Source organism: Stegodyphus dumicola, chromosome X1 (genome assembly GCF_044657685.1).
Source record: "Stegodyphus dumicola isolate Sdum_Otavi_A_Nest chromosome X1, ASM4465768v1".
Lineage (NCBI taxonomy): Eukaryota > Metazoa > Arthropoda > Arachnida > Araneae > Eresidae > Stegodyphus > Stegodyphus dumicola.
In genome coordinates this window covers 135,542,448-135,568,961 of record NC_140780.1, presented here as the reverse complement: position 1 = coordinate 135,568,961, position 26,514 = coordinate 135,542,448, and the positions used below count along the sequence as shown (strand labels likewise).

The window sequence follows — 26,514 nt, the reverse complement described above, 5'->3', positions numbered from 1 at the left end:
TGTGATTAAATCGCTTTTTGGCGTTGATAAAATAAAGTGCTGAAAATACATGAAATCGTATGATGCATTTTTTAGCCTAAGCAAAATACTTTTGTTTTACTGAAAGTGTCATCGAATAAAAAGGTCCGAACGATATTTGATTATGAATATTTTACTGTTATGATGTTGAGTTTATTTCCAAATTGCGAAACGGCTGGGACATAAACTTCTCAGGAGGTAAGAGTAAATATTTATGAAAAATAGTTGTTAGTAGAAAAAGAAATGTATATAGCTTTTTATAAATTCGTCACAAACATTATACGAAGGTGGAAAAATATAAGGTGATCTGGGTGATGCAAAAAATTTCAAAAAAGGAAATAAGAATTTCCAATTATTTGTTTATATCAAGATTTGAAATGACGCAATTAGATGCTTCGATAAAGATAGACAACTTTAACTTTCATGGAGGACTTTGGTTGGGAAAACAATTTGTTATTTAAGACTACGGTTAATTAAAACAAAGGAGGGTTGTCTCTGTGTGGGAAGGGATACCTTCTTGGAAGGCTTTTTAAAGAAAACTGGTTCGTATTCACGTTACACAGTGGGAAAACTCAATTCCAGATCAAACTACTAGTGTTCAGTGGACGTTATTTATAATTAAGGACTAATGAGCTGTGTTAAATTAGGTACTTATTACCATTTATTTTTAAATTCATGAGTTAATACTTATGATTGGGGTTTTACTAAAAAGGCCAATGTATGCATGTATTTCTTGAAATCAGTTTTCACATCTTATTAACATTTTATGTGCTGTTTTTATGGCATCCTTCCTTCATGTCCACTCAAATAATTTCACAGCCTAAGAACAAAATAGAACTATTTAAAATTTAACATCTATGCTTCATTTGAAATATTTTTATTTGGTTTGGTTTACTTGAAAAAGCTCTAGAAGGCTATCTGCCAAAGGAGGGATGCCTTTATAGAGAACTGTCTAAGAGAAAATAGCTTCTATACGTGTTACACAATGGAAAAATCATGAAAACGTCCATGCAGCCAGCCAGTTTGCAGGGATTAGTACCGAACTACCCGTGTTCAGCAATTTTACTGCTTGGCCATTGGTGGGTGTATCATCTTTTGAGATAATTATCATAATATGATATGTTTTAATAGGCATGAGTAACAATCAATGCTTACTATTGTGATTTACATTTCCAGTGATGTTAATCTCGTAATTAATACTCTTGGCTCTGTGCCTAAGAGCAGTAAAGCTTCAACTGAGTACTTTTTAAGCGGAACTGGCTCATATTTCCATAATTAATACAAATGTGGTAATATTATTCTTGTCACAGTCAATGATACCAATCATACAATTTGGTATTCACTTTCGGAGCAAAAATGCATTGAGAAAGAAATCAATTTGAGGACAAATAAAAAAGAATTAATGAAATAAATATCATAAAAAAGCAATTTTTTTAAATCTGGGCTATTTTTTACCATTTACTTTGTGTTTTAGTATCTTTTCATATTTTATTTCAGTATTGCTTTATTAATTCTTAAATATTTTGTAAAATGCGAAAAATTTGTGAAATTCATATTTTCTTTCAATTCTAATTGTAATTTTCTTTCCCAGTTCTAAAAATGTATTCTTGGTATTATAGAGTAACAAAAAGATAGTTTCAATTTATAATAAATAGATAAATAAATAATAACAAAATAGGCTTCCACACAACGACAGTTTTTGACTCATTTTATTACAAATGTATGAAGCAAATTTCTTTTCGTTCTTTTTTGTTAAGTAAATATGTCAATGAAAAATATGTTTTTCAGTGTGCTATTAGAATAAGAAATCCATACTCGTCTGATGCAAATTAACTGATATATATTTTTAATCAAAATTTTGCAGGAGAGATTTCAAATATTATTTTCAAGCACTAACTACACAGAAGTTGCATTTTAAAATTTTTATACACAGTTTTCGATCGTTTCAGCATCTCTTATCAGTGCTACGAACCGTCTTATTTCTCTAAATTTTCTTTAGGATAAGGAACAACACATTCAGTGTCACTTTTTTCGCACAATCACTTTGCAGACACTTAAATTTCACACATGTCTCTCATGCATTCATAGACGAAATAGTGCGTAACTGAAAGCTTAATTTTGTTCAGTTAATTTCTTACATTAAAATCATAACCGCTTGTACTCTTTTAAAGATGTTCCCGGATAAATAGGCATTATTCTAAAATAGAAATGATAAAATCATTTGAGATATAATTTTTCGTTCTCAAAACAAACTATTAATTTCACCAAAATATAATGGAAAATAATTTTAGAGCTATGAAATGAATTCAAGAAGATGAATAAATATTTTAAAATTCATTCAGTTATATAAGAAAGTAAATAACGGCTGCACAACATTATAATGCATCATCATAATATCAGCTGACAGCAGTAAAAAAGTTTCATTCCGATTAAATGGTTTATATAACTCTCCTTTTATAAAAGCTCGAATAGAGAATATATATATATATATTATAAGCAAAGTTATAATATCATGTGCATTTGGTGAATTGATGTATTAAAGGCATTATTGTATGTAATATAAATATTTGCTTGTTATTTTATGAAGTAGAGTGTCTGGAGCCTATTCAAATACCCTGTAGAATTTTAACAAATTATTTTATAGGATACAAATATGCACATGCTTTTTATGAAATATGCAAACCTCATGCGAATATGATTCTGTTTTATTAAAATTCAGAATTAAGAAATTTATTTTAATATAAATAATTACTCTTCATAAAGAAATCTGAAGGCATCTTTATTCCCATTATTTTTCTATTACTATCATCGCAAAAAAAAAAAAAAAAAATAAAAAAAAAAAATAAAAAAAAATAACAGTCTTTATCTTATAATAAGCTAATTAGATTAGTTTAAAAATACAACCTGTGAAACATTTTATCCTCCCTGCTTCAGTTTTTCTTATGACAGTTACGCACTTTCTTTAACTTGATATAAGATCCATTTATTTTAAATACTTTTCTAAAACGTTTTATATATATATATATATAAAATAATAATAATGCTAGCGCAAAATATTTGGTTGAAAAGTTATGTAAAACTGGGTTCAGTACCCAAAAAAATTTTAAAAAATGAAAACAGATTTTATATTAGGTCCAAACGGGCAATTTGTTTCATTTACAGACATATACACGTTTCCAGAGCATTTGGGTAACGCCACTTTGGGCTAAAAATATTTAGAAACAGAATATCATTAGAATTTCCGATACACAGGCTCGCACACTGGAGGCAAAAATGTTTTGTTCCTTACAGTGTTGCCACTGCTCGCTTTGAAACTGTTGAGTTTTTTAATCAAAAATCCGTTAGAGTTTTACAGAAATAAAATAGACAATAAAAACAAATTCCAGATTCCAAATTCGGGCTTCCAAGTGCCCTTGTTCGGGTGGAGGAGTATGTGATCCAAAATCTGATGACTCTAGATAACGTTTCCACAATACGAAAAACATACATACGCTCATGTAGATTATAATTATTTAGGTTCTTTAAATAAATACAGGACGATAATATTTGGTGACAAGTTTGGAAAAATGATTTGGGCATTTAAAGTGATTCGATGCAAAATGGCGTTTCGAAACTAAAAGCCCTTTTATACTAACACTAATTTGGGCTTTGAGAAGGAATGATAAAATTAAACACATTGAAAGAAAGTCTGAAAGCTTTCAGATTTTATAATACACCCAAAGGGACATTTTTTGACGTTTTGTGTGTTATCTTTATTTATTAAATATTATGTTCTTTGCACATAAAGGGCATAAATTCCACAGCAATATCATAAAATATTTAAAAACACTAAACAGTATATCTTTAGAATTTCCATTATAGAGTCAGACGCTGGAGATAAAAATGTTTTATTCCTTACAGTGTTGCCACTCTCGCTTTGTTGAATTTTCTAATCAGAAATCCCTTAAAGTTTTACAAAATATGAAAGAGATAATAAATTAAATTTGAAATTAAAGATCCAGGTTTCTAGGTTCGTATGCCCGGGTGGAGGATCACGTTATTCAAAATTTGATGGCTATAGGTACTGTCGTTTTTTCACAATGCGAGAAATATACATATATTCATGCAGATTCTTCATTATTTAATTTCTTTAAATATAATATAGGGTGATAATATTTGGTCGCAACAATTTAAAAGTTGATTCACCGTTTATAGTGAAATTACCAATGCCCCATGGTATGTTCGAAATCATAGACTGCATACTGAACTGAAAATTGACCATATTAGGACCTTTTACTATCGCCTTGCTAAGAAATTCTGTAAAGACCTGGAGTCCATTAATAACCCTACAATTAAAATCTATGATTATGACGTAAATGATCAATGAAACATCAAAAGACCTATGGCCATTCTTAGTGACACTCTGGATTAAGGTGAATTGCACCTTGGCTACCTTCTGTATGGCATGTTTTTGTATTGTATATTACTGTTAGTTTTTAATTGTACTATTTAATTATGTTATTCTATGATTGTAATCACATTTTCTGTTAATATTGCAGGCTGAATCTTGCATTTACCAAATTTGTACATGATAATTATTATGTTATACTATTTTTGTTCCCACTGGCTCAAAGGGCTTCACAGCTTTTCTGGACAGCATTTTCATCATGAACTGTGTACACTTTAATCTGTTGCTGATATTTATCCTAATATCCCCCCTTTTTTTTGCGCAGTGTACATCAGAAGAGTTTAAAGCTAATGCAAAGCTAATTTCTGATGCAAACTTGTGGTATGCGAACTTCTTTTGTTGCCACAAGCAGGAAAGGTATACTTCTTTCCTGCTTCTGGCAACAAAAGAAAACCAGTATGTGCAACATTCCATTCCAAACTAGCATTGTCTCCAAGCATCATTTACTGCTTATAGGGCTAAATAAGAAACTTCATAAATGCTCTTTCCCCAAAACTACTCAAGAGTTAAATAGAAAAATCTTTTTTGCTTGCTGATAGACAGGGACGTAGCTAGAGTTTCCAGCGCCCAGGGACAATGGAAGAATTTGTGCCCCTTTCTGTGTGCCAAAAATGAAAAATATTTCATTAAAAAATTTCGTAGCATCAATTTGGCACCCCTTGGGTGCTGCGCCCGGGGACAGATGTCCCACTTGCCCCACCCTAGCTACGCCACTGCTGGTAGATGCTTAGAAAAGAAGCAGTTTGCACGATGCCTCAGTATTGTTGCAGATAATGATCTTTCTATGCAAAAGGAATCTGAGCTAATTGAGAAGAAAACTGATTTTGAGCACATTTACTTCTTTTTCATTATCATATTCTTCATTCCTATACGTGCAGGAAAAAAGTCTAAAATGAAGTTATGGGGAATGTGGTAGTAGATCCTTCCGTCTGTTACATATCTAAGTTTGTGCTATATTTGTATTCCCATTTATCTTTTTTAAATTTCTTGTCTAGCTGTTGTATTTACATTATGTAGTTCAAGTATATGTTGTTATTTTGTTTCAGTATGCCATGTGAAAAACCTTTAGCTGCACTTGCGATGGTTGGATGTACTATTGGAATGAGTTTTGCATTTGCTTCTCTGAGAAGAGCGTGGAGATCCGGTGAAGATGCGGATCTTTGTAGTGAACTTTTACAAGAATCACTCATGACTCTTCGTGCACTTCCATATGCTTCTTTGTTTGATATATGTTCTTTATCTCCTGTGTGGCGAACAACAATAGAGCGGGCTACAGTATTTTTACGTGCTGTTGTTTTAGAGTAAGAAATAATTTTTTTTGGATTATATTATTAAATAACTGGAAAGAATTTTTTATTAAATGTATAGTAAATGGTTGCGTGATTGTGCTTTTTAACTTTGAAATTTCTGTAATCTTCATAATTCTTTTGTTTAATTGGTACAGTATTACATTTTTTACTAAATTAAATACTTGCATTACAAAATTGATTCTCTTTTACATTTAGAGCATTACAGCTAATTGTATTCTCATGATTAATGTCTTTTCTGTAGAAATATTAAATATTTGAATTAAATTAAATGCTATTTGTTTCTTTAGCTAATCTTTGCAAAAGAAAAAGGTGCATTTCCAACCAGCTGTTTTTGAAAATGCACTAAATGTTTACTAATTTGAGCTTTTATTCTGATGATAATAAAAATATACACGTTACTTTACAGAATCTTTCTCGTCCATGGTACCGAATCTCTTTTCATAAAACTTTATACCTTATTTTTCCCACTTTCCTAGTATGCCTTCGTTGTTGGTTTTTATCCAGTGGTTTTTAATAACTTTCTTATCGGTGGGTCTTTCAACTAATTCCCAGACTTCATTAGCTTCCCTTGAACTCAGTTCTTCTGTCATTGCATGTAGCCAGAATTCACTTTCAGCAGATTCTGCAGCTTCATCATATGTCTTAGGTAATCCTTCATTTGTATTGTATACTACATAATCTTTTAATTTTTCTGTGGGCTTCGTAGTTCACACTGGTCTTTTCTGTACAGAATTTCCATGACTATCATTTCCAGGTTCTTCATTTATTCGTGGATACTCGGTTGACTTTTCCAATGAATTGTTATCGTCGTGTTCATCATCACTGTTGGATGGCAAAATTTTTTCAGCTTCTTCATATGTTGTATTATCTTCTCTATAGTATCTGTCAGTATTTCTGAATTGTTTACATTTCCATTAGTTTGTTCCTTATAAAAAATAATAAGTTCTTCTAATGTTTGATTTTTATCGAATTTTAAATAATTTTCTTTTAGTAAAGGTGATTCAAGTTCCTGTTAATCAAATTTTACATCTCTCACTTCTTGAATTTTATTTAGTTCAGGGATATAAATTTTGTATGCTTTTTTCTTCATGCTTATAGCCTATCATAATTCCTTTTTGAGCTTTTAGATCCATCTTTCTACTTTTTCTCGTCTTATATGAACATATGCTTCACATGCAAATTAAAAGATAACTAATGTTAGGCTTGCGTCCTTTATATAGTTCATATGGTGTAAACCTTTTATCATTTTTGTGACTCCTGTTATTCACTTGTACAGCTATTTTAACGCTTTCAGACCAAAATTTTATCGGTAATTCTGCATAGTTCTAGCAGATTCAATTATAGTACGATTAAAACGCTCAGCTTTTCTATTACTTTCCGGAGTATAAGGGTTGTAAGTTCGTGTTTAATTCCCATTTTTTCAAAAAACTCTTTTATACTTTTAGCTGAAAACTCACCGTTATCACTACGAATTCTTTTTAGTTTCTTTCCTGTTTGTCTTTCTTATTGAATGATAAGTTTGATTAGAGCTTCTGAAGTTTCACTCTTCTTCTCAATTGTTATCACAAATATGAAATTACTGTAATCATCTACCACTGTTAAAAAATAACAGCTTCCATCTATTGATTTCTCAATTGGTCCAACTAAATTTATGTGCCATAATTCTAAAATATCTTCAGACTGCTTAAATTTCACACTTTTATAAGATGTTCTTGTTATTTTTCCTAATGTACAAGGTTCACAATTGTTTTGAGAAATTTTTACATTTTCTAATCCAATGACCGATGAGTGTTTTTTAATTTCTATCAGCCTTTGATAATTTATATGACCTAGTCTCTGATGCCATAGTACATCATTAACATAACTAATTTTAGCTTCTTCAACAATATTTTCTTCAACTTCAAATTTATTTCCATTTCTGTTAGCTATATATAGAATGTTTCCCTGTTTATTGATAACTTCTCCTTTATTTTTCGTAAAAATTACTTTTAAATCATGATCTACAATTTTGGATACTGACAGCAGATTTTCACTTAAATTCGGTACTTGCAGAACATTTTCTACTCTCAAGATGTTCTTATTTCTATCAAGTTTCATTTTAATGTTACTAATACCAACTGATTTGATCATGGCTCCTTTTTCAGCTGTCATTATATGTCATTCTTCATCTTTAAAATTAGTAAATATTTCTTTAGTAGTTGCCATGTGAGATGTGGCTCCTGAATCAATAATCCATTTAATTTTTCTATTCTCTTGTTCATTTATTTTATTCTTCCCATCATTTCTATCTTGATTAAGATATGAGCTTTCTATTTTCTTAGATACTTCATATAAGCATGTAGCTGATTCATATTCTCTTTCCTTGCTTGACATTCTATAAGTTTTATTTGTTAAATTTCTCTGCTTTTGATGTTCTTGTTTAGTTTTCATTTTACATTCAGTTGATTTGTGGCCTCTTTTCCACAGCAAAAGCACTTTATACCATTATTATTATTTCGACATTCTTTTATTAAATGTCCTAATTTTCCACAATTAAAGCATCTTCTTTCATATTTCGATTTTATCCAGTTTTCTTTTGCCTTAGAACTTATTTCTATTTCTTTTCCTCTTTGTTTATTTTTTCCTTCTGTTTCTTTTAAAGCTTGTCTAATTGAAGCTACCTCTCTTTATTGCTTTTAATAATTTTAACATCAAATTCAAATTCCTTTCTAAGTCCTACTAGTATGAAGTAAATTAATTCTTTATCTCATATTTCATCTCCAGCTTGAATACTTTACTTTCAGAATTACAGCTCTATTCATATAATCATCTACTGATTCATTTTGACTGATTTTCAGTTCAGCTAATTCTATTCTACATTTGATTTGAATATCTTGTGTTCTTGCCGCCATTTCATTTTTAATTTTCTCCCATAACTTCTTTGCGTTCTTTTCATTCGCATATTTTAACGCTTGTGGAGCTGTCATAGTTTGATTCATTATATTTCTTGCTATCGCATTATTATTATCCCATATTTCCCAAGTTTTTATTTCATTTGCAAAATTAACATCATTCTTTTTATATGGGTTTGGTGGTTCATCAGTTTCTATCACACTTCTCCATATTTTTAAACTTCTTAATTCACTTTCAATTCTATTGGTCCAAATAAGATAATTATCATCACTTAATTTTTCTATATGACTCAAATTTATCATATTATATGCCATATTTTCTAATTTATATTCACTAATTATAATACAAGTCTAATTTATCTGTTAGAGAAATTGGTGATTTTGTTAAGTCTAAACAACATCAATGTTCTATCTGAAAGTTTATTAACAGAAGGGGCAATCACGCTGTGCTACCAAATGTTGGTTTTGGCATATAAATAACATTCTAAAAACAATCATCCACTTCTAACAAAAACACATTATGGCAATATACAAAAAGAAAACTTTATCAAAAAAAAAAAAAAAAAACAATCAGTCATATGAAATCATACCACATTCTACCAAACCATAACAAGAAACTCTCTCAATTCCAGATATTTTTTTTAACTCATTCATTTTACAATTTTTATATCAATGTTTCCAAAATATTAAAACTTAAAGTTATACTTTATAAATAAATACTATCATTCGTGGTGTAGTGGTTCTGCACGCTGGGCCGGTATTCCAGAGGTCCATGGTTCAATTCCTGCCGAAGGCGATTGCTAATTTTACATCTCTCCGGCCTCCAAACAAAAATACCTAATGTCTCTACAACATTGTGAATCTTTTTAAATGAAATTACTTATGTCTATTATAAATATTTAAGGAAATTAATTCCTTATTCAGCATTTCGAATCACTTTGTGTACATGCAGAGATATATTTAAAATTTTTATTATCCACAGAATAAAAGTAAATAGTTCAATGATCTTTCTCAAAGCATATTGAATACAGAGAAATTTTAAGATTTTAGAGTATGCTATAATAGCTTTCAGTTTTAAAGTAAAATATTTCTTTCAGACGTGTTTCTTTTACATGTGGAATAGATTTCTTTTACATGTGTAATTAAAGTTTTACTTGACTGATAATTTTTGTAGATTTTCTTCTTTTGCAGTCCTTCTGGTATGTTTTATTTGAGATACAATATGTTTGTTTTTCATAAAAGTTATCCTAGAATTAGCTACATTTATTTACTAGTGATTTTTATTGCTTTGTACTTTTAGAGATTTTGCTGCTGGCATTGAAAATGCCAAAGAACATGTTGAAATTCCTGTCAATGATAAACAGTTGTCACTGGCAATTCTTCTAGAATTAGCAGTACAGCAAGCCACATTGCGCAGTATTCTAGATGTTGTTTTGCTTCTTATTAAGTTATGGAAAAGCCAATCTTGTGTTGTAGATAACAGGTATGTCTTGTTTTGTGTCAAACTATTATGTAATGGCAGTGTATAAATGTATAAAAAATTTTACTTTTAAAGGGTTGCAGAATTTGGAACTTGTGCACCTCTTGTTCCCATTCTGAAAAAATTTCAAGCAATACTGAACTACAAACATAATGCAATGGAAGTGAATATATCTGAAGTAAGTATATGCTAATTCCTATTCTGTTGATAATTGGTTGCAATATAGATTTCAGTTTACATGCATTTTCCGAGTAGAAAAATTCACTGACTGTGTATGTTTTTCAAGTAATGTATCTACCAATATAGTATTCTATATTTAATATCTTGCAGAAATTATAACTGACCTATTAAAAGCAAATTAATTTTAAAATAAACTTGAGTAGTGTAATATTTCCATATAGTTTGCATATTTGTAAACCTGAAATTATTAATAACATAATATTAGTTGGCATAATTTTTCATGTTGCAAATCTTTAATGAAAGTTGTTCAATTTTGGCAACTGCCTTATCAATTGCCAAGTTTGACAGTTCCATTACATTTTGTTTAGTTTATCCTTCTCAGTTCAAACTTCAGCTGTATAAAAATAACAACAAATTCATATAGGTGCAAAATGAAAGAAAAATAGCTATTTTAATTTAGCAGAAATTTTATGAAAGTAAAATGCAACTGATAGTGACCAGAAAAAAGCAACAGAAGAAACCCCATAGTCGTGAATGTTGACAGGAAAAATAATCTTGTAGGAAGTTGTCCACATGAAGAAAAGCCCCCATAGCAAGCAATCGGAAGGGATAAGAGCTGCATATGAGTTAGAACCTTAATCTCTGTCATATTGTATAACATACATACTTCCTATAATATAATCTGAATGTTGTAATATTTGTGAGAATACTAGATAGACATGTTTCCTAATAATTTAGTTAATTACTGATGCCACTCATTTACTGCTGCCACTGATTGCAGAAATCTGAAGTGCTTTAATATGGGGCTTCTCAATAATTTTCAACTTCTGCTCTGCAAGATGGCCACTAGTTTGTTTCCTGCCTCCTTGCTGTGATGTAGTCTCAGCTTCTATGCCTTAGGGTGATCTGCAGTTACTTTGTATGTGGCCTTCACCACTGCAGTTCCAGCATTTTGGGGCAAGTTTGTTTTCAGTCCTATTCCTCCTCAAGGTGTTGACTTTCCAGGTTAAATCATTTACATTAGCAGTCAGTTGATACATTGGCTCCTGGACATGAGCGGCTGTGATCGGATCGTAGTCTCTATGAGTCGCTTGCTATGTTGCCTGATATTTCATGGCATGCACTAAAGTGCTTTTTTAGATTCTTGACGTCTGCTATTTGCAGGCCTTTCTGTATCTCAGTATCCTGAGGGCAATCAATGAAACACTGGAGGGTCAGGATTTCCCTTGTTGCTGATGGGGCAGAGTAAGAAAGAGAGATCATATAGCCTTTCAGCATTCAATAGTAATAGCAGCTTGAACTCTGTCATCAGTTTGCTGTTCGACAGTAAAAACTCTTTCTTGAATTTCTCAAACTCTTCAACCATGTCTTTTCTGCCTTCCATAGCCTCGAATTTGTTTTCTCCTATTCAGTAATTTCTATTTCTTTCTGACCTGTTTCAGTCTTTTCTTGGTCCATTTCATCTATTCTTTAACACACTTGATAGCTCCTTTCCTCTCATCTTGGAATGCTGGGAACTCTCACCAGCTGTCTTAGTTGCTACACTGTTGTCTTGCCACCAGCATTCAATCCCACTTCTGGCACCAAAAAATTGTTGCCTGTGTATGGGCTCATAATAAATTGAATGCACATAGAATCAATGATAGCTTGATATAATTTATTTTTCCAAAATAAATGTTCCAGAAAAGTGCTCACACAGCTCTTCTCAGTATGACAGAGTACAATCACTAGTTACCACCTCAAATTACTAAGAACATTACACACAAAGCAGTGCAGAGCACATTTAAAGAGTGAAGCTTGCATGGAGATCTCACAATACTCTGAAGTCAACTCTGATCTATAAACTGGGAACTGATGCTGTTTCCAGTCAGTGTAATTTTCCTCTGGCTGCCAAGAAATTTGTAGAGCCTTCTATTTTTTCAAAATTTCTGCAAGGCAGTTACACTAGGGCTGAACTGAAATGTCGTCAAATGGATCCCAAATTTGCCGAGTTTTTGGAATTTCTCTCAGATTTTTGACCAAAATTAGTCACCAAAACCATCACCAGCTTGGCGCTATCTTGCCATTTACATCAGCATGAAATGGACATGCTGCTGAAATCTTACTTTTCTGGTGCAGCTTAGCTTTCTCGAGGCATTTCATATTATATTAAGAGATACTGCGATTTATATATGATATTACTAAAATCACTTACATATATACAAAATTTATTACAACACACACACACACGCATATATATATATATATATATATATATTTTTTTTTTCTGAAGTATGTGTACCTTAAATTTGCTGATTTTTTTCGTAGTGTAGTTCTTTTCTCCTGAACCTTATTTTTTCGTCAGCAGGAGGTACAAGCAACTGTCAGTCCAACTGAAGTATTTCTACACTATATGTCTATTCCTGAAGATGACAGTTTGTTAGTTGATATGCAGCAGGCTGCTGTGTACGTGTTATGCAATTTAGATCAGTATTCATCTTCTGTTTTTGCTCCAATTTTAGAGAGGGATGTAAGTACTTTATACAGTTTAGTAATGGTTTTTGTACACAGTAGATAAATTTATGTATGAATGAAAACATGATTTTTTTATTTGAGATAATTTTGTCATTATTTGTGTGACATGATAATATAGTTCATACTGCAGAATTTAAGCAATTCATTGTCTTGCCAGCTAAATTTGAAAATTTCTGGTTGGTGATTATACTGTAACCACATTGTACTGTTCTGCTAATAAAATACAATATCACCCCTCAAATGTACTTAATATAGGGTTGTTTTCTTTGAAAGGGGATAATTTCCAAGATTTTGCTCAAAATACCTCAGACCGGGCATTTTGTGAAAGGCATATTAAAAATTTTGCAAACTGTTAATAAATTTGTCATATATTGTAAATAGGATGCTAGTATAAAAATACATGCATATATCTTAAATTCGCTTTAAAAGAAAGAATTACAGACCACAAAAGTAATACATTTAAAGTGTAATTAAAAATTCTTATTAAAAATTTAAATTTGTTACTTTGTTATTTAAAAATTATGAAAACTGGTAATAAATCTGTCATATATTATGTGTTGCATTTTAAATAAGTTTTAAAAATACATGCATAACATAACTTAAATGTCACTTTAAAGGAAGGAATTGCAGGCCACGAAAATAGTACATTTAAAGTGTCTGTATCTTCTTGGATACAGTTTTAACACCCAAGAAGTGGTGCATATTACTTAATTAAAAAAAAAAAAAAATTGGAGTTGTGTCCCTTAACCCCAATTCTCCATATTGCTAGTCCTTATATGTGCCCCTTAATAACAATTTGATGTCTTTTAATAGTGCTATCTGAAAAACTGTTAGTATACAAATAGCAGAGCAAAAAATAAGTTTTAATTTGAATTACTAACTTAAGTAGAACTACATCTTCTTGAACAATAGCATCGTGAAACACGATCTCCTTAAGACAACAACTTTCACTCTTGCCAGAATTTAACATTATATGTTATTATTCACTTTCTTTCTTTTAAGAAAAATGCATTAACCCTTCTTTCTGTCATTAAAAAAGTAACAGTAATAATAATAAACTACAAGAGAAAGTCACAAGAGTCCCATCTTGTCACAAAGAATCAACAGTCTCATTTTAAATAGAGGTTTATTATGTTAGCAACTTGGTCCTCTGTAGGTGTCTTCTGCAGAATGATCTGCTTTTCTAGAACGTTCTTTCACATAAAGTACTTGATATCGTTATGTTTGGTACATCAGTGCGACTCAGGATTTTGTGAGTCTGACTGCAGCAATGTTATCTACTTGAATTACTAGAATTTCACATAACTTGGTGACATCGCTAAATAGTCACTTTGTACAGTTATCTCTGCTTAATTGGCAAAGTTGCAACAAGTGACTGCCTTCGGCTAATTCATAATATAGCTCTACCACTATGTAATATCACTACTACACTTGTAGATTTCCCTGTTTCTTGACATCCTCCAAAATCCGTGTAATATAATATTCCAGTATTCCTGGTTTATTTGTATTTTTATATGTAATTCCTTTAGTAAGAGTGTAGAGACATTAGGATAGTTCGAAGCAGGAGATGTGAAAAATGAGCAATGCCCTTGCTGGGACTCAAACCACTGACCTCTCGAATTTGCATCGAGCATGCTGACCAATACTCCACGAAGGCATGCTAAGGAGGCAGGAAAAATACCTTATATACTCCCCCTTTTAAAGGGTGACTTGGGTTTTAGGGCACCCAATGGCCAAATCCTGGGTGTGGAAAACCATCATTCACCACTTTTTAATTCGGGCACCACTGTAGAGATATTAGGCTATTTTGAAGCAGGAGATATGAAAAATGAGCAATGCCCTCTCTGGGACTCGAACCCTGGACTTCTTAAATTCGCACTGAGTATGCTGACGACTACACCACGGAGGCATACTAAGAAGGCATGAGAAATACCTTATCAGAAAACCTATTATATATCTGAGTTAAACATTTCATTTTGTTCCAGCTGTCATTTAAAGGACTTTCCAAATTGATGTGAAAGAATGCCAACAAAGTAAGCTAAGTCTGGTCTTATACCTAATATAAGATACATCAAAGCCACTACAGCTTCAGTATAAGGGAAAATTTCTGTGTTTGGCTTATCTTCCTTTTTCTTTATAGTTAAACTTTCCTTCAGGTTAAGAGTTGACTCTAGTTTTCAATCTTCCATCACAAATTTTTGAAGAATGTTTCTTTCATAGGCTTGCTGACTAATTCCATTTTATCTTCTTTAGTATACTCTTTTCCTGAATAAACCTTATACTCTTTTCTTGAATGACATTCCAATCTATTGTTTAAAGCAACATTTGTTAAACTGTAGGGTTCCATGGAAATCACTCATTTGTCCCGTGAAACTTGGGTTTTTTATTAACATTCAAGAAAGTAACTTAAAGCAATAAAATTTAGTGTCTCTGTAAAATTTAAAAAGTAGAATATGAACTAATCTTTGCTTTATCTTACTAATTTGGAAGTCGATGCATATGTGACAGTCTGATGTCACAAGTTGCGACAGTCTGACGTCACAAGCTGCAATTGCACTGTCGGGAAAATGTTTAGTATTTTACAGCAGCCATGCTGGGAAATCACCTGGAATCTCATTATCCATGATTTCCCAGCTGATTTCTTTATTGATTGCTACCTATGGGAAATCCTGCAGATTTAGAAATACAGGGAATTCCCCAGTTTTAAAAATGCAGAGGAATCGTATATACTTGGAAATAAAAGAATATTGCAAGTAGCCAGAATATTAGACACTTTTCGATGTGTGCCATAAAGTATAAAATGATTGAGAGCTTTTATTTAAATATTTTGTTTGTTGGTAAACATTTTTGGTAACTATAACATCATATCACACATTTTCTTCCATAAGATTAGAAGTAAAAAATGCAGCATCTCAGAAATGTAAATGTAAATTGTAAGGAATTCCAACCAGGATAACAGACATTTATTTTCCTATGATTACATACACAGATACCATAGGACCATTCCTGGAGAAAAATTACTCCCCAGTTATAAGATTGCTCTTGATGAGAATGTCAAAGTCATTAGCCTCATAAAATCTCAAACTCTGAATAATTCTTTATTCAAAACAGTATGTGAGGACATGGGAAGTGTATATATATTTCTTATTTTACGTACTGAAATTGTTGTCTTGAGGAAAGTCACTAACCCATATTTTTTGAGCTAAGGCAACACTTTATAGATACATACATGGCCTGAGCATGAAAGTTTGACATCACAGCAAAAGACCAGTTGCTCTTGGCTTTGCTCCTCATTCACCCATCGTTTTATTTTTAACTTGTCCTTTTTTCCTGTTTTGTTTCATTATAGCTCTTGTCTTTTTTTCCTGTTTTGTTTCATTTACGATTTATAACTTGGAAAAAAAATTCACTGTGGAATTTTAAACTTTTATATTATTCCAGGAAGACGAGACGATTTCGTTTTTACTGCATTATGAAATGAAAAACTGATGAATAAAAAATTTGTTTTCTTTCTCTCTTTACTGATTATCATTACTAGATGATTAATTAAACTCGATCTTTAATTTTTTTTTTTTTTAAAGAATATAGTTGAAAGAATTTATGTTAGATTCTGTGGACTAAACAGGTGAAAGTTTTCTGATGAACTGACATTATGAAATACATGACCAGAATTTTAGATTTCATAAAGATATTATTTGCACAATTTATTATTACATGAAACTAAACCTTCATTATTTTGCCTTTGTTCTGTTTTAACCATGTCATTTTAAACCTGATATTCTAATTTAGAAGGTAGTGATTTATTTATTTATTTATTTATTTTTTTTTTGGCAAGGGAATAAAGTATTGCTGCAATAAAATATATGCATGTTTTTGAAAAAAAAAAATCTTTTTTAGTGCCTAAAAATTGTTACATCTTTAAGCTTCGTAAAAATAATGAATAATGGTGTATTATCAAATGTAAGTAATTTTTTGTGGTAATTATATTAATAAATTAAATGTAAGTGAATGTAATAAAGTGAAAACAATTTTTTGTCGGTAATTACAAAAAATTAATCAAATTTTTTAAAATAAATTTTGAAACAAATAAAGTAAGTTATAAAAATTATCAGGAGTTGACAACATGAATACAAATTCGCACAAATAAAGCAGTTATGTATGAAATATATGAAAAGAGGAAGCTTTTGTTTAAGAAATGTATGAAAAAAAATGAAACTAATTTCATGTCCATTCTGATAATGTAAATTAATCGATTCATCAAAAGGCATATCTCTGAGCAATGTCCTTTCTGGCACGTATTTGTTGCACGTATCGAATATTAGTAAATTCTATAAAAATGTTTGCAATATTTTATGCACTTATAATGCAGATATAGGAACTGAAAAGCTATTTAGAATTTAAAGAGATTGTCTATCGTTTCCTATGTACAGCACTATCACTGCACGCTCTAAAAAAAAAAAAAACTTTATAAAATCTAGCAAGAAATTAACAAATTTAAAATTACAAGAAATAATAAAAAAAACTTTGCAGAGTGTAAATTATATAAGAGATTTACAAAATTAAAACTATACAAGAACAAAACAACAAAGCATTAACTTAGTTTCCATTTCGATAATGTATTTAAATCAGTGTAAACCAGCTTACGTAAGATAGTGTTATGTGCCATTACATGGAGGAGGTACATATTAATGTGCCCCCTTCAACTGTTGTATGTATTATGTGCCATATAAGTTCTGCAGCTCGTTAATGTTGTTGAAAGCTTGAAGGTTCCATTTTTAAGGATTCGTTTTTAGTTATATCATTTAATTTTTAACAATAGTTTTTTTAGCAAAATATATGTACGTACCCAAATATGTTTTTTCAATTATGTCTTCATAATACCTTGATAAACATATGTTTAAATGATCAAACAGTTCCATTAAAAGTTAACTGATTAATGGTGGTTGAACAAATTAAATATCTCTGGTTTTGCAGTTTAAAAAAGAATGGTTCATATTCATATGAAGTAATTGTTTGACTATATTGTAACAGTAACTGATAATCATCAGATCTATCAGATTCAATAACAGTTTTCAATCATTTGATTGAAGTTTAATTTTCTGTCTTTATTCATTAACAAATATATCCAGTTCTTTTAAAGATTTTTTCCTGAATGAAACAAATAATGAATTAAATTACATCGAAATTAATTGAATTGTAAGCGATATACAAACATTTGTATGAATATTAATGAAATACTCGATCTTAAATGCAAATTTTTGTGGAAAATTTTGCCATCAAAAAAAAATTTATTGAAAGAACTATACTCTTAATTTCATGTTAAATAGACCAGTATGTTGAAATTCAATAAAATTTTAAATTTAATTCATATAGAAGTAAAGATTTGTTTATAAAAGTGTGACAGTAAAAGTAAAATCTTTATGCAATTTAAAATATGTTTTATGTTTTGCACTTTTCATAAAATTTGATTTTGTTCATTTTGTATGTACAAATCTTTTGTAGTGCAATTTTCAGTCAGTTTATCTTTTCAGCTGAAGTGATAATTTTATTAATGCCTAGAATAATTTCTTAAAACATCTTTTCTTAAAAATCCAATTTTAGAATAGACTTTTCAACATTCTTACTGCTAAGTTGCTAAGCTGCTAAGTTACTGCTATTCTTACAGAAATTTTTGTTTAAAACCAAGCTCTGAATGCAATCTGAATTTAAAAAGCAAGACTATAGTAAAAATGTACAAATTCTAGATTAATCACTATGATAGTGGGAGAAGCTTACCGCTGCTTCGTGTCGCTCTTCTGCTAATGACCTCACTGACCAGTCAGCTGCTCATGCTTGTGCCTTATTCTTTAAGAAGGTGTTGGTTAAAGGATGAGGTGCAAGCTTTCTTTTGGAATGCAATTTCAAATTGAAAAGTCGTTTATTTATTTGATGGAAACTGGCTGTTTAAAATTGCCTGTATAACCATCTGAGCCATGCGGGTTTTTGGATTAAAGACTGGTATTTAAACAGCATTTTATTAGCTAAATTTGTATAATTACTCAGTTTAGTCTCTATTTTCATAAACTTACTTTCATTAAGATGACATTTACATTATTAAAGAAAGTAAGAAAGCAAAATATCTTAAATTATAAGGCAGTGTATACCAAGTGACAAAAAATCTCATGATCAGATAAAGGCGGTCATGCTGCTCAGAAGGTAAAGCGACATTTTTACAAAGATCAATGAACATCTCATTAAAATTTAAAGGCTTAATTAAATATAGTAAAATAGCATGCAGAAACTATAAAATAAAAAATATGAAATTGGGATTTATGAAATAATGAAGTATTTATGATCTAAAAATATCAAAATTTACAAAAAAAAAAAAAAAAAAAAAAAAAAAAAAGCTTAATATTTATTCGTTTACCTTATTGAACATTTGTTTCAATGCAAGTTGCTTCGTTTATTGTGCTAATACTTTCTCTTTAATACTGTACACAGATATAATTTCCTGTTTAGTTACATTGATGAAGTCCTGTAATTGCTTTGTCTAGAATTCCAACTAACTAGTCAATCGAAATTTTTTTGTTTTAGTAACCTCTCTTAAATAAACTTTTTTCACTTTACAAAATACGTTATTTAGAAAATTTCACCTTTGCGTTGCGATATCCGAAAACCTTTAAAATTTGCAGCTATCATCATTAAATTTAGCTATCGTTAATTATACATATTTATGTATATATCAGGAAATTGTGACAAGTTATTCCGCTAAATTTTATTTTGCTTCTATTGCACACTGAGACAATTAAGCCTGAATTGTATTAGTTATTTATTATATGTATGTCTATTTCTTGCATATGCTTAAAGGTCCGTTTACACTAGCGGAACATTGGGCCTAAGAAACGCATGCTAACTTGAAGGCTAATTTGACAGCCTTTCAACAGCATTTGTTTTGCATTTGTTTTGCATTCTGAGGAAATATTCAACACTTAAAATCTTGAATAATGTGATCACTTACGTTGTTTGTTTAAATGGGTATAGAGTTGTATTTAGAAAAAAAAAAAAAAAAAACACTTTTTCGCCTTTCAATGGAGCCATTCACTGCACGTTTGTTTCTCAGGCTCAAAGTTCCGCTAGTGTTAATGGGCCTTTAGGCTTATCCGAGTCCTGAATAAATGAGTTCCTACGTATACTTTTGAGGCTTATATCTTACCGCTTGATGCAGTCTGGTGGGACCTAAATTCTGTTACTAAGCTCCTCTTTTTGTCTTCCCTAAATTCTGACGCCCGGTGCAGTCATACATGCCCTGGTGCTGGGTTCTGGGTTAATATGAATAACAAATAATTCAAATAGCACTAAATGTAGTCTTTTGGCCTATAAGTATCATTAACAAAATCAATGTTTAGGCTATGGAAAGAAATTTTTGTTAAATTTTTCTTTGTCAACATTTCCCAGCTCATTTAACTTGAATCTGTAATCATTGCCATTTGCCACACATAATGTCAACATAAAAGGCTACCCTACTTTCTTTATTATTCAATTACTAACATAAAAAAATTTTTTAGGCATCACTACATGAGTCGTTACTAAAGTTTTCATGTCTTGATAAACATGCGGTGATGAAAGCAAAATGTAATAAATAATTATTCGCCAGGTTGGCATCAGGGATATAAAATATTAGTAGGTGTAAAATCAACAGTGTATTTGCATTAGAATGTTTCAGTTTGAGATTTATGCCAAGCAGGTACGTAGCAATGGAGCCAAATTATTGATCATACAAATTTATGCCAAAATGATTTTTCTTCAATAACGAGGTATTTTATTTAGTGCCAAAGTAAAATTAAGAATCGGGACTCTCCACGTTTTATTATGCACTAAGAGGGGGGAATCAAATGTGCATATGTAAAGCATAAGAAAAAATTAAATTAAAAAAGTTGGTGGGGGCTTTGGAGGTCCGGATTTTAGATCATTCCAGATCTCAGACTTAAGTACTGTATATATATAGAGAGAGTGAAAGAAAACCTCATTCTATTTCTGCGTATTATAGCTCATACCTTTCTTAAAAAAACATGTCTGGGATTTTAATTTATCTTACCAAATTAATTTGAAGTTATATTATAAAATTCCTCCATATCTGTTATTTTTAGATATTTTTAGTTTTTTTTATTTGTTTATCACGTCTCCATCTAATTTTTAATGCATCTAAAATTTTTTCATAGATTTCATGAACATATTTTCTTACACCTACAAGAATTCATGGCTTAGTTAACAAAGAAACATTGTGCAAATGTTGCAGTAAACAGTAACATTATTTATTGTCATATTTCCTTTTCATCGCTACATAAATTATTAAAAACTTAAACTATATGGAAATGTTAAAATTTAAATTGAAGAGAAATTGAAATTTTAAGTCTAAATAAATATTAAGAATTTGCATCAAAACTTAATGCTTAAGAGCAAAAACTGACAATTTAAAATATGCAGTGTTTAGTTCAAATATGACTTGTATTATGCATTTTTTGCATATTTCATATTGCAAATTTTCTGTATCAAAAAGCTTACAAATCAAAAGAGAAATTTGTGGGAGGAATTTAAAAGATAATTACAAATGAGGGTATCTTTAAATTCTGAAGCTGCAAGAATAAAAAAGGAATTATAAGGAAAACCAGATCAGGGGCAGTAAAAGGTATACCTTTCAGGGCTGGTATATAAAAGAATTTAAATTGTGGTAAAATTTGCATGAATTGTAGCTTATGAAGCCTAAGAACACAAAATTGGAAACAAAAAAAAAAAAAAAAAAAAAAAAAAAAAAAAAAGTAAGAGTTAAATCCTAAATTTTGAGAGCTGGTATGCATTTTATACTACTGCCCCTGCGGTGCTGCCAAATGTTAATTTGTGCTTTTTTAATCGATTTTTGCATACTTTTGATAGGTGTCTATAGAAGTGGCTGCTTGAATATACAGTGGTGATTAAGACACAATAACATGCCGAATAAACAAACAAAAGTCAAACAACAAAAATCAGCGTTATATTTACAAAATTTTGACAGGACTAGTTTCGATGGTTTTACCGAACCACCATCTTCAGCTGCAAATGAACAAGATAGGAAATAATGATTAGATAAGATAAGAAAGCCTGGACAAGAATAACTAAGTGGCGCCATCTGTTGGCAAAACCAGAACTAAAACATAATTTCTCTAAAAGCCGAAGGCAAATTTGGATTGGAATTAGGATCGTTAACTAGAACAGAAAGACTTTTATGAATGTGAAATGCCTCTAGAAAATCCAGTTCTCCAATGGAAGATGTTTTTTGAATAATTTTAGCAGCAGAAAAATTGAAAGTGTGATTTTCGGACCAACTTTGTTGAGCAACAGAAGACTTATGTGTTTCCTTTTTTCTAACATATGCCTCATGTTCTTTGATGCGAAATTTTAAGTCTCTCTTAGTTTGGCCAATGTAAATTAAACCACACTGGCAAGGAATCCTATAAATACCCCAGGAATTCATATCCGGAATGGGGTCCTTGAGTATAGAAGTCCGAATCTTATTGATGGGAGAATAAACAACCCGAAAGTTAAATTTCTGTAAAATATGTGCAACTTTATAGCTAATTGAGGGAAAGAAGGGAATGACAACAGAATTTTTATAATCTCCTAAAATAAGAGTGTGGCTTTTAGTGTGTTGAGATGAGAATTTTTTAACTGCTTGATTAATAATGTTGGGTGAAAAGCCCCTGTCAATAGCTATTGCTTTTAAATAATTTAGTTCTTCATCAAGGGCTAGTCTGGAGGAGCAAACTTGAAGAGCACGGAAAACATAGGAATAAAATGAAGCTAACTTTTGTTTAGTAGGATGACATGATTTAAAGTGTGGTGGAAGGCAAACCGATGAAGGTTTACGGTAAACTGTAGTACTGAAGTTGGATGTGTTGCGTGTGACCAGAATGTCGAGAAACGGAAGAGAATTGCAAGTCTCAAGTTCAAAAGTGAACTGAATAGCAGGATCAATAGAATTCATTGTTGAAAGAACTTTATTAAAATCATCTTTATTACTTTCAAACAGGGTAAAAGTATCGTCTACATAGCGGAACCATGCCGGGAAGTTTAAAGTTTCAAACAATTTTGATTCATAATAATGCATGTAGATATCAGCCAGGATGGGACTGAGGGGGCTTCCCATGGCTAATCCCTCAGTTTGCTTGTAATATTTATTTTGGAAAACAAAATGTGTTGTTTCAAACAGAGTTGAGTGAGAGAAATTAGCTCATCAATTTCGATGCAAGAGAAATGAAATTCACGAAGTCTGGTTTCTAGACATTTTAATGCACCCTCCACTGGGACATTGGTGAATAATGATTTTACATGAAAAGAAACCATGAGTAAATTACTAGGAGAAATGTCTTTAACCTTTTTTACAAACTCTATTGAATTTTTTATGGTGTAAATGTTATTATCTAATAGAGTGGAAAATCTAAAAACTAAATATTTAGCTAATGGATACGAGGCAGTACCTAAATTTGATACAGTAGGGCGGAAAGGAACACCACTTTTATGAATTTTGGGAAGAGCATATAATCTGGCACAATTCACAACAGATGGGATAAGCGAATGTTTTAAGTTGCTTGAAATGATTTGCGAAGATTTGATCGCAATTTTTATTTTGGACAAGTCTGAAGGTGAAGGATCTTTAGGGATCGGATTATATGGTCCTTCGTTTAAGAGTTTAGTGACACCATCGATTCTTATCCATGACGACTATCTGGCCACATTTGTCGGCCTTTGAAATGATAATATCCGGGTTAGAATGAATTTTGCGCATTGTAGCTCTTTCTCTCGCAGTTAGATTTGGTTTCAAAGGTTTATTATTGAATTTCACATTATGAGCGATAAGATGCCTAATCATTTCTTTCTGTGAATCTGAAACTTTACTGAACTTGAAAGCTTTTTCGATAGGAGTCAAAATCTTTGGAATCGAGGGTTTACAGGTTTGTGAGAAGTTAAAATTATATTTTAGAATTCTCTCCTGTTCTTCTGAAAGACTAACATTAGAAATATTAACTATTGGCTTGATGTTTACAATGGGAAGATTTTTTTGAACTGCTTGAACTGGAAGACTGTAAAAGAAGTTTTTCGAATTTAACTGCAAGGGTGTTTTTATGACGGTTAACTGCATTCTCCGTTCTAGACCAAGAGTTTTGTTCAAAGGCAGTGAATTTTGGATATGCTTTAGCGAGTTCCAGATGAAGCTTATAGAGTTCATGTTTAACTTTGGACAATTGTTGACGTGTATCCCTTATCACGGACCGAAGTAAGGCGAGCTTGCAATTTAACATTTTTTGCTCAGTTAATTTAGTTTGATTTTCTGCATTGTTTATCATGCCTTCATCCGTTAATCGTTTCACTAAATTACGCCTGAAACGGCATAAATTCCTGAATCATCTTGACTTTTTACTTAAATGTAAATGTAAAAAGTTGATCCCCAATTTTATTCAAATCAAATCTAATCAAAAACCTTCGAGTCGCATTTCAAGAATTCAGTTAAATTGCAAGCTTGCCTTACTTCGGTCCGTGATAAGGGATACACGTCAACAGTTGTCCAAAATTGAACATGAACTCTATAAGCTTCATCTGGAACTCGCTAAATCATATCCAAAATTCACTGTCCTTGAACAAAAGTCTTGGTCTAGAACGGAGAATGCAGTTAACCGTCATAAAAACACCCTTGCAGTTAAATTCGAAAAACTTCTTTTACAGTCTTCCAGTTCAAGTAGTTCAAAAAATCTTCCCATTGTAAACATCAAGCCAATAGTTAATTTTCTAATGTTAGTCTTTCAGAAGAATGAGAGAATTCTAAAATATAATTTTAACTTCTCACAAACCTGTAAACCTTCGATTCCAAAGATTTTGGCTCCTATCGAAAAAGCTTTCAAGTTCAGTAAAGTTTCAGATTCACAGAAAGAAATGATTAGGCATCTTATCGCTCATAATGTGAAATTCAATAATAAACCTTTGAAACCAAATCTAACTGTGAGAGAAAGAGCTACAATGCGCAAAATTCATTCTAACCCGGATATTATCATTTCAAAGGCCGACAAAGGTGGCCAGATAGTCGTCATGGATAAGAACACGTACATCGATGGTGTCACTAAACTCTTAAACGAAGGACCATATAATCCGATCCCTAAAGATCCTTCACCTTCAGACTTGTCCAAAATAAAAACTGCGATCAAATCTTCGCAAATCATTTCAAGCAACTTAAAATATTCGCTTATCCCATCTGTTGGGAATTGTGCCAGATTATATGCTCTTCCCAAAATTCATAAAATTGGTGTTCCTTTCCGCCTTATTGCATCAAATTTAGGTACTGCCTCGTATCAATTAGCTAAATATTTAGTTTCTAGATTTTCCACTCTATTAGATAATAACATTTACACCACAAAAAATTCAATAGAGTTTGTAAAAAAGGTTAAAAACATTTTTCCTAGTAATTTACTCATGGTTTCTTTTGATGTAAAATCATTATTCACCAATGTCCCAGTGGAGGGTGCATTAAGATGTCTAGAAAACAGACTTCGCGAATTTCATTTCTCTTGCATCGAAATTGATGAGCTAATTTCTCTCACTCAACTCTGTTTAAACCAAACACATTTTGTTTTCCAAAATAAATATTACAAGCAAACTGAGGGATTAGCCATGGGAAGCCCCCTCAGTCCCATCCTGGCTGATTATCTACATGCATTATTATGAATCAAAATTGTTTGAAACTTTAAACTTCCCGGCATGGTTCCGCTATGTAGACGATACTTTTACCCTGTTTGAAAGTAATAAAGATGATTTTAATAAAGTTCTTTCAACAATGAATTCTATTGACCCTGCTATTCAGTTCACTTTTGAACTTGAGACTTGCAATTCTCTTCCGTTTCTCGACATTCTGGTCACATGCAACACATCCAACTTCAGTACTACAGTTTACCGTAAACCTTCATCGGTTTGCCTTCCACCACACTTTAAATCATGTCATCCAACTAAATAAAAGTTAGCTTCATTTTACTCCTATATTTTCCGTGCTCTTCAAGTTTGCTCCTCCAAACTAGCCCTTGATGAAGAACTAAATTATTTAAAAGCAATAGCTATTGACAGGGGCTTTTCACCCAACATTATTAATCAAGCGGTTAAAAAATTCTCATCTCAACACACTAAAAGCCACACTCTTATTTTAGGAGATTATAAAAATTCTGTTGTCATTCCCTTCTTTCCCTCAATTAGCTATAAAGTTGCACATATTTTGCAGAAATTTAACTTTTGGGTTGTTTATTCTCCCATCAATAAGATTCGGACTTCTATACTCAAGGACCCCATTCCGGATATGAATTCCTGGGGTATTTATAGGATTCCTTGCCAGTGTGGTTTAATTTACATTGGCCAAACTAAGAGAGCCTTAAAATTTCGCGTTAAAGAACATGAGGCATATGTTAGAAAAAAGGAAACACACAAGTCTTCTGTTGCTCAACATTGTTGGTCCGAAAATCACACTTTCAATTTTTCTGCTGCTAAAATTATTCAAAAAACATCTTCCATTGGAGAACTGGATTTTCTAGAGGCATTTCACATTCATAAAAGTCTTTCTGTTCTAGTTAACGATCCTAATTCCAATCCAAATTTGCCTTCGGCTTTTAGAGAAATTATGTTTTAGTT

General features: G+C 31.3%; 1 protein-coding gene across 2 annotated transcripts in view; it reads left to right on the top strand.

Moving 5' to 3' along the window:
- HERC2 (E3 ubiquitin-protein ligase HERC2) overlaps window positions 1–26,514 on the top strand; it is a 599,575-nt gene that overhangs the window by 87,758 nt on the left and 485,303 nt on the right. Inside the window, exons 6-9 of one of the 2 annotated variants that reach the window (XM_085808058.1) lie at window positions 5,512–5,766; window positions 9,967–10,149; window positions 10,222–10,324; window positions 12,674–12,835. In XM_085808058.1, coding sequence (XP_085664184.1) covers window positions 5,512–5,766; window positions 9,967–10,149; window positions 10,222–10,324; window positions 12,674–12,835 — 703 coding nt within the window. Of the gene's footprint in view, window positions 1–5,511; window positions 5,767–9,966; window positions 10,150–10,221; window positions 10,325–12,670; window positions 12,836–26,514 lie in introns of both variants that reach the window. The other variant, XM_085808057.1, reaches the window with a different exon arrangement.